Source organism: Thalassophryne amazonica, chromosome 14 (assembly GCF_902500255.1).
Source record: "Thalassophryne amazonica chromosome 14, fThaAma1.1, whole genome shotgun sequence".
NCBI lineage: Eukaryota > Metazoa > Chordata > Actinopteri > Batrachoidiformes > Batrachoididae > Thalassophryne > Thalassophryne amazonica.
Window position 1 is genome coordinate 20,955,735 of NC_047116.1, and position 19,503 is coordinate 20,975,237.

At 37.2% G+C, this 19,503-nt stretch overlaps 1 protein-coding gene across 1 annotated transcript in view; it reads left to right on the forward strand.

Moving 5' to 3' along the window:
• Positions 1-6,259, forward strand: part of LOC117524746 (transmembrane protein FAM155A) — a 285,520-nt gene extending 279,261 nt beyond the window's left edge. The window contains exon 3 of the mRNA XM_034186566.1: positions 5,939-6,259. Coding sequence (XP_034042457.1) covers positions 5,939-6,240 — 302 coding nt within the window. The 3' untranslated portion in view covers positions 6,241-6,259. The remainder of the gene's footprint in view (positions 1-5,938) is intronic.
• The last annotated feature ends 13,244 nt before the right edge of the window (positions 6,260-19,503 follow it).

The window sequence follows — 19,503 nt, forward strand, 5'->3', positions numbered from 1 at the left end:
GGAAGTTGTGTAAATCAAGGAATATTTGTAGATCACCCTCTGTGCAATTAGGCATTAATGGGACAAATTTGATTGCATAGGAAGATAGCTTTGAGTTAACGGATGTTAGTGTGCATGCTTACATCCATTAAATCACTTCAGAGGTGTTAATAGATTTGAAAAACAGCGTTTTCAGTTTTAGAAGTGTTTGTTTTTGCTAGCTTTAACATAACATATGACAAAGAGGTTATATTTACACACAAACGAAACGGAGTTTGAAGCTGGCTACCAGCCTGTAACGTCACCATACTAACGTCCGTTAAATGTTTTGTTAATCCTTCCAGCTGTGTTATCAGGTTACAAAAACAGCATTTTTGGTTTTAGAAGTGTCTATTTCTTGCTCACATTTTCATAGTATATTTCTAGCCAAAAACAAAGTGAAGTTAGCAGCTAGCGACACCAGAAAGTGACGTCACCATGCTAATGTCTGGGATATCATCACGCTAATGTCCATAAGATCACACCATAAAAAAAATAGGAGCAGAATGTGACATTTTAACCTCTTAAAATACCTCTTAAAATAGGCCAAAGTTAGCCATCTTTGAACTTGTTCAAGGTCTGTGTCCCAAGAATGTTCCCTGTGAATTTGAAGACCCTGGCAGTAATAGGACTGGACAGATGGAAAGACGAATGAACGAAAAGCCTTAGCAATACCGATGGCCATATCTGATGGCCTCGGGTAGGAAAAAAAAACTGACCCCAGAAAACATGAAATAGCTTGGGTTCATACCATCTGCAATGAAATAAAAGTCAGCATAGAAGTTCACACAGGGCCACTAACTTGCCAGAAAACTGGTCACTTACATTCACATTCTAAATAGCATTATGTACGTGGTGCACTCTAGCTCTTAAAGTTAATGACAGATGATTGGTCAATTTCATGTTATGCCCAAAATATGACCATGATGTATTTACTTAATAAATCCAACCCCTTAGTGCCCATCACCCTATCTTGCCCCCAGATTTTGCACTAAATAGCAAACAGGAGTTAGACACGTCCAAACTCTAGTGTGCTTATCATTGTAATCTGTGCTCTATAGAAAACCAAGATAGAGTCTTTATGCTGTCTTTATTATGGAGTCTAATGATAGTAAACTTTGTGTTAAACTTGATGGGACTTTGTTTTTGTCTCCAGATGAAAGGTGACTTGCTAAAATTTGACAGTGTGAGCAGTTTTTGTTAACCAAAGCTTATTTCCTCAAATGCACCACATCACATGTTAATGGCGCCCTCTGTTGGTCACTCTGAATAGTTTTAATTCAGTAATGGAGTGAAAAACTGAAATGACAAACTTTGATTTGTTCATTTATGGTTGATTTTATTGGTGTGTTGCTCAATTACTTTACATCGTAACAGCTTAATGCACACTAATGTGCAAAAATTTTAATCACATCTCATCATCCTTTGGAAATAATCACTGTAAACAGCTATTTCTTAAAAAGGAAAAAAAAATTACAGACTGACAAGTATAATGACATAATGTTTAAAATAATAGCAGTTAAACAACAACAAAGGATGGATATGGACTGTTTGTTCAGAACAGGCAACAACTCTTGTATAACCAAGCAATTTACATTTTACTGTACTGAAGGTCTTACAATTTGAATGTTCAAACAAGATTTAAACAAGTCTGTTGTCGGTTTCCCCTTTTTCTCAACTAATTTCTTGGAGCCGTGTTACTGAATATGAAAACAGAAAAAGCAACAAGCAGTTTGAGTCCTAAACTTCATCTTCTTCAGACTGTTATAAACAGCCTGAAGTCCTTTGAGCCAAAGGCTACATAATGAAAAATGGAAGAGAAAAAAGGAGAAAAGTACAGCCTTGTTTGGCCACATCCTCGTGTCAGGCTTTATGTGACAGGAAGGTGCTTCATCACACCCCCGAGTCTGGACCCTCAAAGTAAATAACCGCACAGGATGATGTTCCTAAATATGCCCGTACAAGTTAGCAGAACTCAAAAATACTGAGGTACTCAGTTTCCATAATGTTTTTGAGTTTATAAACTTAAAGTCAGTTGTTCCCAGAACTTAAAAGTTTTGATTATATGCTACTTGTACCTCATGATTACAATTAAATTAAAGTGTTCATTAAGTAAAAGTAAGTCCCTTCAGCTGCTCCCTTGTTTTTCACTCAGGACACAAGTTTTACATGGGATACCCTTCCTGACACACCTCCACATTACATAGAGAAATGTGGTAGGGGGTGGGGTTTGAACCAGGAACCTTGTGCACCAAAACCAAGCCCACTAACCATTTGGCCACCACCCCTGCCTGGTAAAGTGTTCACTATGTCACCTCAAATATTTTCATATATAATTACGTAATTCTTTTAAGTTGTGCTTAAGTTATACTTTGAAGTTTTGCTTACTTAATATACAATTAGTTCAAGTCAATCAAAAATTCTGAGTTTAATTTACTCAAAAAGCAAGACCATGTTACACAAACTTGAAATATTTAAGTAAGTCAAACTTTTTCTTAAAACTTTGAGTTTACACAACTTAATCTTTTTAATTAATTTGAACATTTGGGTTTGGAGTGTAAGGCTGTCTCAGATAAAGTGTGCTGCATTAAATTTGCTGTAATGTGAGCGGGAAACAGACTCAGATACCATCAGGCATGCAAACACACTGAAAAGAATCTTTTCATTGTAATTAAATTAGAGGTATACTTACACCTCGTAAATAATTTTTCTTTTTTTATCATATGTGATGAAAGAAAATCACCCTTCTTTATAGAAAAGATATTAAAAATGATGTTCTCGAACCTCATAGTAAGAACAATTCTCTGCTTGTTATAAAAGAAGAAAATATTGTGCAACACTCTTTATATTTCTTTATATTAAATAGAATGCAGGTAATTGGGAGATTTTCAGAGAATTTGAAATGTTATTGGATCCATCCCTTGGATTATCTGCCACTTCACTGTTAAAGTGATTATTTAGTTAATTATTAACCCGCTGGGGTCCATGGCCTTCCTGTTTTTATGTTTCTGGAGTCCAGAGGGTTAAAGAAGGTGAGCACTCATGGAAACCAGTATTGTGGGGTTTAAATTTTGATTTTATTTTGATCATGTTGTAAATGTTTTTTACTTTAATGTAATATATATATATGTATATATATATATATATATATGTATATGTATGTCTAAAGAATAAACAATATTATTATTATTTTTTTTTATGGGTTTTTTATGTTTCTCGAACCTTGGGGGTTAAAGTAGGTGAGCACTTATGGAAACCAGCATTGTGGGGTTTAAATTTTGATTTTATTTTGATCATGTTGTAAATGTTTTTTACTTTAATGTAATATATATATATATATATATATATATATATATATATATATATATATATATATATATATATATATATATATATATGTCTAAAGAATAAACAATATTATTATTTTTTTTTTTTATGGGTTTTTTATGTTTCTCGAACCTTGGGGGTTAAAGTAGGTGAGCACTTATGGAAACCAGCATTGTGGGGTTTAAATTTTGATTTTATTTTGATCATGTTGTAAATGTTTTTCACTTTAATATAAAAAAAAATATTTTTTTTGTCTAAAGAGACAATATTTGGGGCCACTACAGCCGATTTTTCTGTCGCATCAACCACCTGCATGTTCTCCTTCACCACATCCATGAACCTCCTCCTGCCTTTTGTCTCCATCTTCACCATCCTTTTCCTGATATACCCTACCCTTCTCTGTACATGTCCAAACCATCTCACACTCACCTCTGCCACTTTGTCTTCAAACTGTCCTCCCTTTGCTGCCCCTCTGATGGGATAATCTTCATTCTGTCCATCCTTGTTACTCCTGAGGAAAATCATAGGGTTTTTACCTCTGCCATCTCCTGCTCCACTTCCTGCCTTTTTGTTAGCACCACCACAACATGGCTGGTCTCCATCCTGCCTGCACTCCCTTCACCTCTCTACCACACTCTCCAGCACACTCTCCATTACTCTGACCTAAAGTATTTAAACTCATCTACTTTCACCACGTCTACTCCTCAAAAACTTACCATTCCAATGCACTCAGTCTCATTCATACATCTGTACTATATCTTGCTCCTACTGACTTTCATTCACCTTCTTTCCAGTGCATATCTCCACCTCTCATCTTGTAGATTAAGTCAAAATATTGGATCAATTGTGCACTTTTGGAACAAATCACTAAATTTTGGTTCCTAGTAGTTTTTTGGGTGTTCTTTTCAATAAGATGATGAAACACTTGATCTGAGCACCTTAACCCTACAAAATGAACATCACCTGCTGCCTCTGGACATGCTTTCCCCCCTCCCACTCTCATACTACTCCCAACTGTAGGATCATTTCTGCCAGTTTCCTGCTGGACAGCGGTACCAGTGGTGGTTGTTGCTATCTTGAGCCTCAACTGATCTATATATTTCAATTGGCACAATTTTTACTTGTTTTTAGTTTAAAAGAGGTATACTGCCAATGAACCTGGATAACTGTCATTTACTTCCAGTTAATGTAAACTGACAACTATACTTGTATTGTCTTATACAGCTTGGTCTCACTTTTTTTTTTTTTGTGACACAGTTTTTTTTATTTTGCTATTTATAACCTTCCTCTTCTCCTAACTTTAACCCCTTAATGCCTGAATTTATATAGCTGTATATAAAAAAATGTTTTGTGTGTGTTTTTGCCTTTAGGTAGATGGTAAATAATGTTGAGATTATTAATTTCACTTTTGCACAAAAAATAAATAGTAATTTTGGTATTTTGGTAATGACTTTATGTTATAATGTTATAATAATAATAATGGTATGTTGCAAATTTGCGACAACAGGCATACTGGTCAATTTGTTATGTTGCATATTTGAGTCAAATATTGTAGCATATATGCGACAATAGGCGTTAAGGGGCTAACCATAACCATAGCATAACTGTGTATACTCCCCAAGCAGACCTCTCCAGACCTCCCCTTTTCACCCCACATTTTGTGCCCCCCATCATGAAATTAATTTGTGCCTCCATTACGAAAAACACCCCATTTTCTTACCCCCTTCACAACCCACAGATTAATGTACGTAACCCAGTCCCACGAACTGGTGTGAGAGTGGTTTGGTCTTATACTTGTAGCTATATGAAGTTAGTGTTGTCAGGCAATTTTCTGCTGTGCCCCGATGTCTTGTTGTCCATACTTCACGAGTCGGAATTCTGCTGAAACGGGCCTCTCACCTGAGTCACAGACCCCGAGACAGTGCAAAATTCACAACTGTGAAACACTGAATGAGACTGGAAAATCACTTTTTGGGAGTGGGGGAGTGTGTGTGTGTGTGTGTGTGTGGGGGGGGGGGGGGGTAGATGGATATCAATCATGTATGTTGCACCGCGATGTTGATTCAATGTCATACATTGATAGTCAATGAAAACTTTCATTCATTGCCAAGACTTCATCCGCCGTCTGTGCTCAGGATGAGTCCATTGGTGTTACCGCCAGGGTCTTCAAATTCACAGGGAACATTCTTGGGACACAGACCTTCAAAATGGCTAATCTTGACCTATTCTAATAGGTGAAAAGGTCACATTCTGTTTCCTTTTTTTTTTTCTTTTTCTCATGGGGCCGAGGGTATTTTAGCATTGCGTTGTATTTTTTGACTTTAGGCTTGCACTTGGCAAATACAGAATTTGCAAACATTTGCACGCAGCTGTAAATAAACTGAAAGTAAAAGATTAATTTCAAGCTTTTCTGTTTTGTACTTGAAAATGATGATGCTGCAACAACTTCATTCTCAGTCAGACTAAATTCCTTGATTTTCTTTTTTTATTTATTTGTAGGCCATTTATGGAGCTATGCAGGATACAAAATACTCTTGATGTGTGTTCACATTTCTAACCACATTCCTTCCTTCCTCAAAATAACCCCCCTCAGGGCTGATGGAGGACTATCCCTCAGGTGTGAACCCGGATGCAGAGTGCTGCGACGTGCGGTGGGACTTGAAAGCAGATAACCGTTCGCGGGGGACCCTGAAAAGAACTCACCCGCCATGCCAGCACCGTACCTCCCTCAGCTCCTCAGCAGCCTGCAGACTGTGTAACAGCCGGCTCAAACTCTGCCTGCTGGTCCTCGTCCTCCTACACACTGTTGCAAGCCTCACTGCATCCCACAATGCAACAGGACTGGGCCTTCCTACCATCACGCCTCTGGAGGAGAGCCCTGCCAATGAGGAGTGATGGAGCTGCCAGGAGGACGAGGAGGTGGAGGAGGAGGAGATGGGGTTGCAGGAGGGTGGGGGATTCCCTCACCATGGCAACCCGTGTGGAAAAATACAGTTACAGCTGTGAGAGCAGCTGGAGCTGTGTGCCTGTGGACATCCTTCAATGCTCTTCTGGCAAATGGAAAATGTGGGACACTTTGAGACGAAAGACACAATCAAAACAAATAAACAGACAAACTAAGGGACACAAACCAACCCTTTGGCAGAAATGTGGACAAAGCCACAGCCTTTGTTGAGTGGGAAGTTTGGCTTCCTCACAACTGAGTTTCTCTCACTTCTCTTTTTTACACTGTGTTCCAATTATTGGTTTCTGTTGCACTGGCTGACTATGGAAGAACACGATCACATTCTCTTTCTAATGTCCATCCTTTGTGTTTGTTTCCGATTCTCTCATGTGGGAGGAAAATGTGTTCACTAAATAAGGCGGAAAATGTGTAAAAAAAAATATAATTAGATGCCAGTTTGTGTGCGTTGGTTTGTGCATATAGATTGTGTGTTTGCGAGCATGTTTTTGGAGGGCGTGTGAGTGGTTGTGTTTTGTTGATTTGTGCCCTAAAAATCTTCTAAACAGACAGGAGGACCGGAACGTTAGCTCAGCCATGCTTTGTTTGTTTGTTTGTTTGTTTACAGCTGCATTAAATGTCAGAGCGTTTCCTGAATGGGGTTATGGTCTGACGTCAATAGGTTTTGTGCTTAACACAGGTTTATGATTTTCTCGCAGTTGTTACGTGAGATAATATTCAAGTTATGATTTAAAAATGCTTTCAAATCAGTGATCTCATGACTGAGTAAAATAAACTAACATTAGACTAATAAACTCAGAAAAGTATCTTCAACCAGTCAGTTAGTGGAAATTTGATCAACAAGAGTTGGTTTTGCGTTCAATATTGAGCTTCATGCTAACACCCAAACAAACTAATATTATTGAGCCTTAAAGGGGAACGCTATTCAAATTCAATTTATTTCATTTATATAAAACCAAATCACAACAAAGTTGCCTCAAGGCACTTCACACAAGTAAGGTCTAACCTTACCAACCCCCAGAGCAAGCATACAGGTGACAGTGGTAAGGAAAAACTCCCTCTGATGATTTAAGGAAGAAACCTCAAGCAGACCAGACTCAAAGGAGTGACCCTCTGCTTGGGCTATGCTACCAACACAATTTATAATACAAAAATACAGGAAATTTTGGGAGTCCATGCTGGTGCACAGGATGGAAGGCCTGCAGAAGAAGACACCCACTCCCATCTCTGGATGGATCCGCACCTCAAACAGAGAGAAAAAAAAAAAAAAACAGAATCAGGCAACAAATACAGTATAATTTCTCAGCTTAAGCAACAAGAAAACTAGAAGAAATACTAAGGTGATCACCGGCCACTAGCCCTAAGCTTCACTAACAGACCCAGACTTTTGATCATGTTGAGGGCGTGGCCCGCTCTGTTAACTAATAAAATTTATTTAAAAGGGTAGAAAGCTAACAAAGTCTGATATTTTTGAACCTGGGCTCTATTTTTTCAATGCTTTTTTTTTCATCTTTATGCTCAGGACAAAAACGTACTTAACAGGTGCAATATTGACCTACAATGTAAACATCATCATGGCTAACCCAGCTACGTTGTTACTGTATGGGGAAAGCTGAAAACACTCCAGGTGAACTGCTTCTCATCCCCAGTGAACATGCAAAAATGTTATTAGAAAACTCTGGTTGCATGGAGAAGGTCCCTACAGAGGTAAACATATAGTAAACTGTATGATCAGTCATGTTATAAAGTATCTTTCCATTTAGTAAGGTAAACATACACACATTTATCTCTGTAGCAATCCTCTCTGTGCTGATAGCATACAAGTGCTAAATTGTTATGAGTGCAATGATAAGAATTTTTGATAAGAGTTGAAAAGATGGAAGATTCCATTCAAGAAGTTGTAGTTGAATTAGAATCAGAATGAGAATAGCCTTTATTTGCAAGTATCTTCAAAGAAAACAAGAAATTTGACTCCAGTTTTAACCGTACTCTCTCTGTACAAGCATGTATAAATATACACTAAACATTATATAATTCACAATAAAATTCACAAGAGAAAAATGTGCAAATAAAAATGTTCTCAATCAGTATTGCACCAGTTAAATTCATTTTTGTCACAAGTGAAATGATGAACCTCAAAACAGCTAAAGATAGAGTCCAGGTTGAAAAATGTCAGTGTTAACCCTTGAAGGTGATACAAATGAACAATGTTCATAATGAAGGTGACTGTCCCATGTATGCTAGCTTACCAAAACACTGAACTATTTGAGTAAAAAGCTGTTTCAAAACGGCTCCTAATTTGTATCCAGTGTAAGACAACAATGGATAGCAGAATACATTCCCTTCAAGTAATTAAGGACTGCCCATGCCAGGTATCTTGGCCCAATTGTTAGACATTTGCTAACTTGGCTAGCAAGCAACAGCCCTCAAGAGCTCATATTTTATCTATGTAATTTTTATTTTATTCAAGTTATTGCCAACTGTCTTAGTGTTCCATGATGTGTACCACAAAATGGCCGACGCACATCCAAAATGTCCTTGAAATTATCTGATCTTAATCTAACTGCTTTACAAAATGGCTGACGCACATCCAAAATGTCCTTGTATTCAGGGTTACTATCTGATCTTAACCTAACTGCTTTTTATAGCTGTCTAATTGCTAAAAACCATCTGATCTTTTTATAGCTGTCTAATTGATAAAACCAAAGTATTCGCATCTGTTTGGACAGCATGATGGAACACTCTGATTTGTTGACAAATTTTATGGCGCAGTTATACGCAATAAAAATTTTTAACATACCGCCTTGAAGGCAGCGTGAGCACGACACCCGCCTATAACCGCCTACTTGACTTCACTTTGCAGCCAATCACACACTCTAAGAAATAAAATGTTGAATTTAATTGATAAAGTTAAGGTAACTTTTTCCACATAACTTTGTCAATTAAATGCAACACAATATTAGGATTTAAGTAATAATGTTTCGTTTGATTTAATTATTGTCAATGACAATGTTGTTTTGCACTTAATTAACAATGTTATGTGGAAAAAACTTACCTTAAATTTATCCATTAAATTCAACATTTTATGCCTAAGAGTGTATGTTTCATTTCTAAGAGTGCATAGCCACTGATTCACGACAGGCTAAGGACCACCCACATGTGGGCCAGCCTAGACTCAGGAATCAAAGTTAGTGCAGAAGAAAAATCTAGGGTCTTTGTCCAGCTGTTGCATGTGATTTGTTCAAAGACCACAGTGCCGCTAGATGACTCTCTGTAATCAGTGTAGGCACTTTTCAATACAACAAAATTTTGAAGTCCGTTTCCTGTCCAATTCTTTTTGAGATCACTCACCACATAAAAGAACCTAACACAACTTATTAGCTAGCTAGCTAGCATAGCCATGTTGCTTTAATGGTTCAGATATAATTGGCTAGCTAACATGTTGCTGGCTCAAAAATAAGCTCTTTGGGGTTGTTTGGCTACCATTTTGGCTACTATTAGACTGCCACCAACCTAGTAATTTAGCAAAATAAAAAAAAGAATTATATGTTAGAAATATATCAAAGACAGCTCAAGACAACAATACCGCCAATCCTGCTCATTTTGCTAGATTGTGGAGGGAAAATGTATTTAAATCTTGAGTATACAAATATTAAATCTATAGATTAATTTATTTTATTATTTAACTATTATTAACTTAATTTCTTAGTTAATAAACAAATAGGTTTGGAATATTATAGCTTAAAATCATTGAAGAATGTTAATGAGAACAATGTAATATTTTATTTTATTTTTAAAAACATTCATTCCTAGAGGATTTTATCTCACTTAACAAAATTTGGACTGTCTTAAGCATGTCTTAACCAAAGATTTTTATTCCAGAATTTAAACCAAAACCCCATTCAGATTCTGGTCACATTTCAGCTGAAGGTTAAGAAAAACTCTTGTCAGGATTTTAGCACTAAGAGCTGACCCTTGTATATTTTTTTTCCCCCACTGTTACTCCAAAATGGGTTTTAATTTTAAAGGTAGCATCCAGTCAAAATTATAAGTAAAAATAGCTCCTCTGTGATAAAGTTTTCAAGTTCATTGCTTCATTGTAATCAAATATCACAACAGTTTGAGTATAGTTTGTGCATAAAATAAATTCCATTTTTTCTTCATTAATATTTATCTACATCAACCAGATGTCTAACTTTCACTTCACTGGCAATTTCAGTAGTGTAGAATTGACCTTTACACTTCTTATTGACGGAAAAATAACTGAATGTTACCTTAATGGACATTTTTTTTTTTTTTTTGTCAACTCTCCATGTTAGCGTCAGCGTCTCATTCAGAAAGGTAAGAAGGAAAATGCCTAATAGAAGACATAACATAATCCCTAAAAATTCCAAAACTTTTAGAATGACATTCATCATATTGTTCACACACACAGGATTTTTTTTTATTAATCAAAATATGTGATCTTTCATAAGCTGTGTGTAGAAGCTGTGACCAGCCTCTAAACTGCACATTTCTTCACACACCTATTCCTGTAGCATGCGCAGTCTGCACATTTCTCCCTCAAACACCAAACTCATATCTCTCATCAAGTAAAGGGCTTATTACTACTCACAGTACAAACATCTTCCATGTATTAAAACACATGCGCATTGCACCAAAGGGTAAAATGCCACCTCGCGTTCTCCTCCGAGGCCTTTCATCGGCTGTTACTGAACAAATGCTCACACACAGGAACACGTCATTGCTCGTTTTTAACACTAATGGCATACCCCGATAATCATCTAAGTCAGCAGACGCATTTATTTCATAAAAGACGATCAGCGTGTGGACAGAAAGGAACCGTGTGACTACAAGGGCTGACTTCTTAATTTCTAGATTGTCTTTTTTTCTTCTTATTCTTTCTGGTGAACTGGTGCAGGGAGATCAAACACTCAAAGATGAACACGTGTGTTGTATTGAATGCATTGTGTTTTCCACCTCTCAAGTGTGAGATGTCCAAACAATATCTGATGTTAAACATTTTCACAACTTGTACTATGTGGATCATGAAAACGTATCTATTCGTGTTATTATTGTGTTATTTTGTAGAGTTTAGATTCTGCCCCACTGCAGAGTTTACTCATGCCTGCTTGCATGTAAAATAAACCTGCACATTGTCATTCAGTGCACTCAGTAATCTCAGAAGGCTGTAATCGCTGACAGACAGATAGAGCTGCTATTCTCTTGGCAACCATGAGATGGAAGTATTTGTGTTTCTTTTTGTTGATACTATACTGCCTCTGACCAACCACAGGTGATCTGTCAGATAAGCGTAACGCTGGAATCAGAAAGTCCGAGCTCTAGAACAAAGTATGCTGTTGTGTGTACGTCTGCGTGCATACACGTATAGAGATGTGTGATGTGTTTGCTCCATCAATGCGACCTCATGACCTGCAGGATGGGTTTGTTTAAACCGCTCAGGGTTGTTCTTCTGTCACTTAGTATAGCAGTTACAAGTTTAATACCGTTTTTTTTTTTAAACCTTTGTTGTCATTCAATCTTTTGAAATCCATTGTAATGTTTTCAGAAGCTGTTTAATGTGCAGCTAAGATGCTTAACTCAGTTTGTTGTACATAAAATCACCTAAATTCCACTCAAGGTCACTGTTCTGAGAGTTAAAGCTACAGTGTGTCGGATTAAAGAGCGATGAAATGGAATATAGCATTCATAGATTTTCTTGGGGGGTCTGTGCGCTCTGTCATTCTCATTAACTGTAAAGCTGCATAAGGCAGAAATAAACCCATGATCCTTGAAATCAAGTGATTTTTTTAAGATTTGTCTGTGAAACTAGAATATATTTTAATTCAACCCACACAGGAAGCCAGTCAAAATTTGTACTTTTTTCTCCCATGAGATGAGAACAAAATATTAGACCTGTCTCACAAATATGTTTTCCTTCTAGTTCAAAATAAATTGAAGCCAAGATAGAAGAAAATATTTTATATAGGGAAAAAACTGCACAAACCTTTACTGAAATTCCACAAAAATTTCTTCAAATATTTTGCCTTCAAATGAAGAACAATGGGTAATCACTAAACTCCCTCCCGCCAATTGGTAGAGGTAATATTGATCTCTTTGTAATAATTAACAATTAAGTTGCCCATAAGGGCCAAGGACACAACTGTAAGTTTATCTTATTTTTGCCAAAAGTTAACTTCTCAAGCACATTTGAGCAGCTTTTGTCACCATCTAGTGTGCAATGTGAGCATTTCAGGGCTTCTGGTATATTTCCAACTTGTGAAACCCAAAATTCAGTAAAACAAGGCATTTATAAATGTCAGGACTGCATGATATTTTGGCATGCGGTGCTTTGACCTCACAGTATTAATGTAAAGTGTGATGCCGGTCAGTTTTGATTTTGACAGTTTTACAGTTGTTGATTTTTAAGATACGATGGAATTTCTCCTGACAATCACAACTTTGAGTCGTTAATAATAATGCATCAGTGGTCCTGTGACTTAATTGTGTTAAATCTGTTCTTGTTTTCACAGATTGATATACAATAACTATATAATAATAATAATAATAATAATAATAATAACATTGAATTTAACATTACTGCACCTTAAACCCCTGATTAAGGTGTTTAGCAAGTGACAGAGCAACATCCTCTGACTGTTTTTTGTTTGTTTGTTTGTTTGTTTGTTTTTTGTAACCAACAGAAAATTTTAAATGGGCTTTACTGGTCATCTTAGTCTCCTTTGACTCAAATTACTTGGACCTTGGACCCAATGGTGTACCTTTGGCAAATCTGACTTTGGTGAATACTGGAGGGAAATTGAAAAAAATATATGATATTTGACCCCATGTGCTTGACAAACTCAATTTATCGTAGACAAAATGGACCTTGTCAGGGCAACTCAGGAAGCCACCTCCCTGTGTGTACCAAATTTAGTAGAAATCAGAGTGAAAATACAAATTTTGACCTTTGCCCAAAAGACCTTGACCTTTGCCAAAATCAACTTTTGAAGGTCAATTCCTGGGTTGAAATTCAGTTTAATGAAAATTATTTAAAAAAAAAAGACCTGGGAGAAATAGGGAAACAGATTAACGCTGGTAAAGTTAAAATATGATTATATGACTCTATAATCATATTCTAACCCCCTTATTGACTCAATAAGCCCAGTTAAAAGTCTGACTGCTTTGTTTTTTATCAAGTTTTTTGAGACATCACCAGATCCTTTTGGGTTTTGATGTGATGTAATAAGTAACAGGTTAAACGCTGGCCGTGTGTTCCTGCTGACATGTCGTGGACGACAGACGCGGTAACGCATCCTCACCGCCTCTGTGGGTGTGAACTCTGTACTGAGTGCAAGCTTTCTTCCATCACATTCATAATGCAGACGTACACACAACAGTTACTCTGCTGTGATACTTTAGTTGTTTTGTTTCGTGTGTGCTTGTTTTATTTTTTTTTTTTTCACTTTTTTTTTACAGCATCGTATTTGAAGAAGTTGTGTGGAATCTTATAGATTGACTGTGGATCCCTGACAATGTTCTGTAGCAGTCGTAGGTATGATGGCTCACATTCCACTGCGTAACCAGCTGACACAGACTCACTATGTGTTTTCCCTCTGTGCAAATGTCCTGCACACATGTATGGTCCTCTCTTCCTCCTCTTCGGCCTGTGTTTTTTTCTTTTAAACAATAGTTCCATTCTCTCTCCTGTGGATCTATGCAGAAGCACATTCATTTATTATTTATTTCTTGATTTATTTTTTTGGTTGTAAATACATTCCCGAGTTTGCCGAAGGATGTACATCTTTGCCTCCAGGTTTCTGAGTTTGAGTTGATGTCACGCCATTACTTTTTTCTTCTACTTCTTTTAATTTTAAGCATCTGAAATCATTGATGGGAAAAAGAGAATGTGGTGAAGCTGAACCAGTAGACTCGTCCTCAGCTTTGCAACCTTATTGTGAAAGGTTGTGGTTCTGTGCGTGCATATGTGTGTGTGTGTGCATGTGTGTGTGTGTGTGTGTGTGTGTGTGTGTGAAACAGAGAACGATTTATGATTATAGAAATAACAAAGGTATAAAGGCATATAGAAGTATCATTGCAATTATGATTATTATGATTACTATTATACTACCAGTATATTGTAATATTATAGATGCTTTAGTTCAAGTAACTTAATTTTTTTACAAAGAACTTTGATGAAATGATTTATAAAACAGTCTCACAAGTCATGATCTTTTCAACGAGTATGAAAACTACTGCTACAACGATTAAAATTGTGTTCTGATGAAAATAAATACAGACATATAATCTGTGTCTCTGTTGTGTTTTTGTAAGATGACATAGTGATCAAGGTAAAGTGTAAAAATAGTGTTGAAAATGAATGTATACAGGCTTGAGGCCCTTCGGGCTGCTGTTTATCCCCAGATACTGTAGTGTGAAACAAATCAACATCTTTGACTTCCCCTTGTTGGGACACCTGTCCATTGCAAGTTACTACCCCAGCGAAGGCTGGAAGCCATTTATAGATGCAGAAGTCCAAGGACACAGAGGAGCATGAAGCACACCCATGGAATCAAACCCTGGTCTATATATTGGTAGTTCAATATACATATTCTGCTCCGTGTACGCCTGATCCTGTCACTTCTACCATTAAGACTCAGGAGATAGAGGCTTGAACATTTATTCTACAGATATAAGTGTTACAAATGAGGCTAGTCTTTTGGGGGCTGATAATCACTCCTGACAGCATCTAGGTATGTTCAACTTGAATCCTGCCGTAGGAAGAAGGCAGGGGCGGAGCCTACCCATGGCGCAGGACAGGGACCAACTGGTGGCAGTGGGGTGGAGGAGGGTGCAGTGTAGGACAGCAACCAGGGCGCACACAGGAGCCAAGCAGAGGCAATGAAAAGAGGAGGCAAGGGTGAGGCCAGTGACAGACAGGGACCAACAGGAAATGACGGGGAGGAGGAGGCAAAGTCCTAGACAGCGTCTGCAAACAGCAGAGCGGTGAGTCTGAATTGACATCTTTAAATGGCTTGGACATTCCTTATTAGTTGCAGTTGATGACCAGTTGCTTCCGATTAGAAATGCAGATGTTATTAATCAGCAAATGTGAAGAAAATCTGAAACCTGAGTCTTCTTAGTAGAACCTGTGCTGCACTACATATCACAGAAGCTAAGCAGAGAAGGTCCTGAAGCAAATAATCACAGCTCAAATATAAGATTATTTTGAGGAATATATCATTTTTGCAGTTTTGCATGTACAAACTGAATTCTACAGATGCAACAAAGTTGTAACCTGTCATTACGTTGGATAAACAGCAGATGGCAGGATCCCACTGTTAGATGGAGATCAGTGCTCACACAAATACTGGAGCTCAGTGGCTCACTTTGGTCTTTGCATCAGCAGCTCACTTCATTCATAAGATGTGTGCTGGTTGTGAAATATGTATATTTAGAAGCATGCATACTGCATCCATTATATGGATTTATGTGTTTTATAATGTGGAAATCTGTGGTGGGAGTGAAGATGGAGAATGTTCTATCACATGGTGGACCAACAATTACGAATAGGCCAACTGCACACACACACACACACACACACACACACACACACACACACACACACACACACACACACACACACACACACACACACACACACACTTTTTATTATGCACAGTGTCATCGCTCACACATTTACTGAGCTTTTTGTGGCGCTTCACCACTGCTAAGTGACACAAATTGAGTGTGTGACTCTATTTGAGTGCACTAATAAATATCATCCCAAACTCTGCAGAATGACGACTGCTCCTCATCACACACGTCGGGGACCCACAGCTCAGTCAGCTGACAGGATGCTGCTGTAGTGACTCAGGAAGACACCACGCCTGAACTTCACTTTCATTAGCTCCTTTGCCTGATTGGTCCTCAAGCTGAGGAAAGATACCAAATTCATTTACGGCTTCTTTCTGTTCCATGCCAGTGCATCTTCTAACTTGGACTTAAGCCCTCATTTCTATTTCAGGCTTGTTGGGCAGATGAACTACTCAGCTCTCTAATCCCCAACTAGCCTGCCAATACTCCACCTGTCAGTCACACCACTGGCTGTGATCACATCCTTTTTTTACATATTGTTCAAAGAATGATTTTGGCTTCAGTGGGGCATTCAGTACTTTTTTTCTTGATGGTACTAAATGGGAACATTTATCTCATGGTGAAGTGACAGAAACTGCAGTAAATGTAGAAATAATGTTGATTTAAAAATGCGTACAACAGTGATTCCCAAAGTGTCGGCCAAGTTAGACCAGGAGTCCATGAAGCGACTGCAAGTGGTCTATGAGTGGTCATTAAAAATAAACAAATTAAAATGTCTTTGATTTTAAATTTTGCCCTAAATTTTAAAATTACATAAAATCATTTTTAAGTAGTAATAACTTTTAAAATGTAATTAAAAGTAAGAAAACAAAGCCATGGGATTTAATTCATGTATTATTCTTCATTTATCTGAACTAATTTAACACACACACACACACACACACAAATACCTCACCTTAGTTTCATGTGTTGATCAAAATGATGATTCAAGCTTTGTGTGGGCCCCAAATGTTCAGATTTCAATCTGGGTCCTGGCTTTCTTTCATATATGTTGATGAATGTTAAATGAATTGAAGATTGTATTATCCAGACAGTAATAATAATATTGGTAGGAATTGTTAATTGTAGCTGACTCCAGCTAAAGATCTTCTTTTTTGTTGGTGGTGTTATTGTTTTTATTATTATTATTATTATTATTATTATTATTATTATTATTATTATTATTATTATTATTATTATTAATAGGAGGGTGTATGGGGGGGGGCTTTCTGAAACTCTTGGGATGGGGCTATAGAGCTGCCTATGTTTGGCCTAGATGCATAATGTAGAAATGCAACACTGCTGACAGATGTATCACTTATACTGAATTATTTTGTCTTATTAATAGTCTAAAATGCAACTGTCATTTAAACAAACCTTCAGCATTTCATGTCAAAGGAAAATCTGTACTGACATATAGTCACCAACAAAGGGCAGTTCTAACCAACTAAATGAAGCAATGTCATGGGGGAAATTAATCATAAAAAAAAAACGCTCATCAGTTGGACTGAGGTTTAAAAAAAGCAAAAAAAAAAAAAAAAAAAAAAAAAAAAGAAAGAAAACAAGCACATTCAGGTTTAGGTTAGCACTGATTCCATTTAATTTTAAAAACTATGTTAGATACATCAGATTTACATTTCATCACTTTTAGTGACTCTAAAACTGATCAAAACTAAGAGCAAAAGAATGAAGTGGACATGAAGATTATCCAGCAAGTGCACCAAAATAAATAAATACATTTTTAACACCCCTTGATTGTGTTCAGAATGGTATTTGCAGTACCTGTATCAACCAGAGGGGCAGTATTATAAAAAAAAGCTTTAAAAACACGAAAGCAAGAAAGTACAAAGAAGAAGAAAAGCAAAGAAAGAATACAAAATTGGAGTGATAATATAAGGTTCAGTTATTTTAACATTTAGTTTGGTCGCAAACAATTCAATTTCAATGCGATTTATTTTAGTTATATAGAGCCAAATCACCACAGCGCTGCCTTAAGGTGCTTCACACAATTAAGGTCTCACCAACCCACCTGGACAAGCAAACAGTTTGCAAGGGTGGACAAACTCAGACGATTTTGAGCTCTCAAAAGTGACATTTCTGGAAAGGTTCCATGCATTTATGAAGTCTCTAAATTAATGTCTCAACTCCCTTGCAACTTTGCAAATGACTTTCTTAAAAGGGGTTTGGGTTAAATTCCCTGAAATGCATAAAACGTCTGGAAATTTGAACAGTACCTCCATATCCAAGCAATCGAATGGTTCACTTCAGACTTGTGTAGGAGCAGAATTCCAACATGGCCAGAGACCAGTGCTGGAATTTTTCACCTTTGCATGGTGTGAGGAACAATTACCAAGGAAGCTGGACCAATCTGTCACCTGATGGGCAAACCTTTATGTCCTTCAGACCAACACGAGAGCTGCAGGTAAATATACGAAAAACTTCAGATCGATCTTTTGTTAGAAGCAGTGGCCACCAGGATCTTGCAGTCAGTAACAAGACTTCCCAAGCAGTGATTGGGCCTGGCTGTCTGTTTTATTTTGCATATTAAAGGATCCCAGCATGGCTCAGTGTAGGAGCTTCACTGTTCCTCATATGTATCTATCAGAACTATGGATCCAAAAGCTAGAGCTGAAGATGCAGTGGATTTAAGTAACTGGCATGGCTCATTTGAGGGCAGCTCAGACTAATTCTGTGCAACCTGTCTCTCATTTTACAGTACTTTTTTTAATTCTTGCGAGATAAATGGTGCTATTTCCACATCAGATGAAACGCATACTTATTCAAAGGAACTCAGAACTCTTGAGTGTCAGGAGAACAATGTGTAAGGTCTGCTGTCATGTCGGGAGGATAACAAAAATAGGATTTCTGTGAAAGTCTGTTGGCCATTCATTTTGTTTTATTTTGGTTGGATTAAAGTCCAGATCATGCTTCTGGGTACATTTAGTCTCATTCATAAAATTATGATAAATAACTATTTGTTACTCTGTGGAAAATCTGTTTCCTGACATTTTGCATGCTGACATGGAAGGATGCTTTTAGTGTTACTGTGGTAATGCTAATGGCTGGTGCCTTTGGGATTAGACAAGGCTTTTGTACTGCAATAAAAATAAAATTTCTGTTTCAAATGCAAAGCTCCTGCCAGTGGGGAAAATGATGATGATCCATGTTGAAAATACAGTGCCCTCCAAAAGTATTTGGCTCCTTGGTATTTCACATATTTGAATTTGTTTATGCCATTTCATATTCAAAAAATAAATCAGTCTTCTCAGTATAAAAATTTCTAAAATTATCTTGTGTAAACTCCAAGTGAAAGCAGATCTACAACTTGATATTAATTAATTTAAAATATAAAAGCCAAGATGATGGGTTGCATTAGTAATTTCAATTAAATTTCAATTTATATAGCGCCAAATCACAACAGAGTTGCTTCAAAGCGCTTCACACAGGTAAGGTCTAACCTTACCAACCCCCAGAGCAACAGTGGTAAGGAAAAACTCTGAGGAAGAAACCTCAAGCAGACTTGACTCAAAGGGGTGACCCTCTGCTTGGGCCATGCTCCA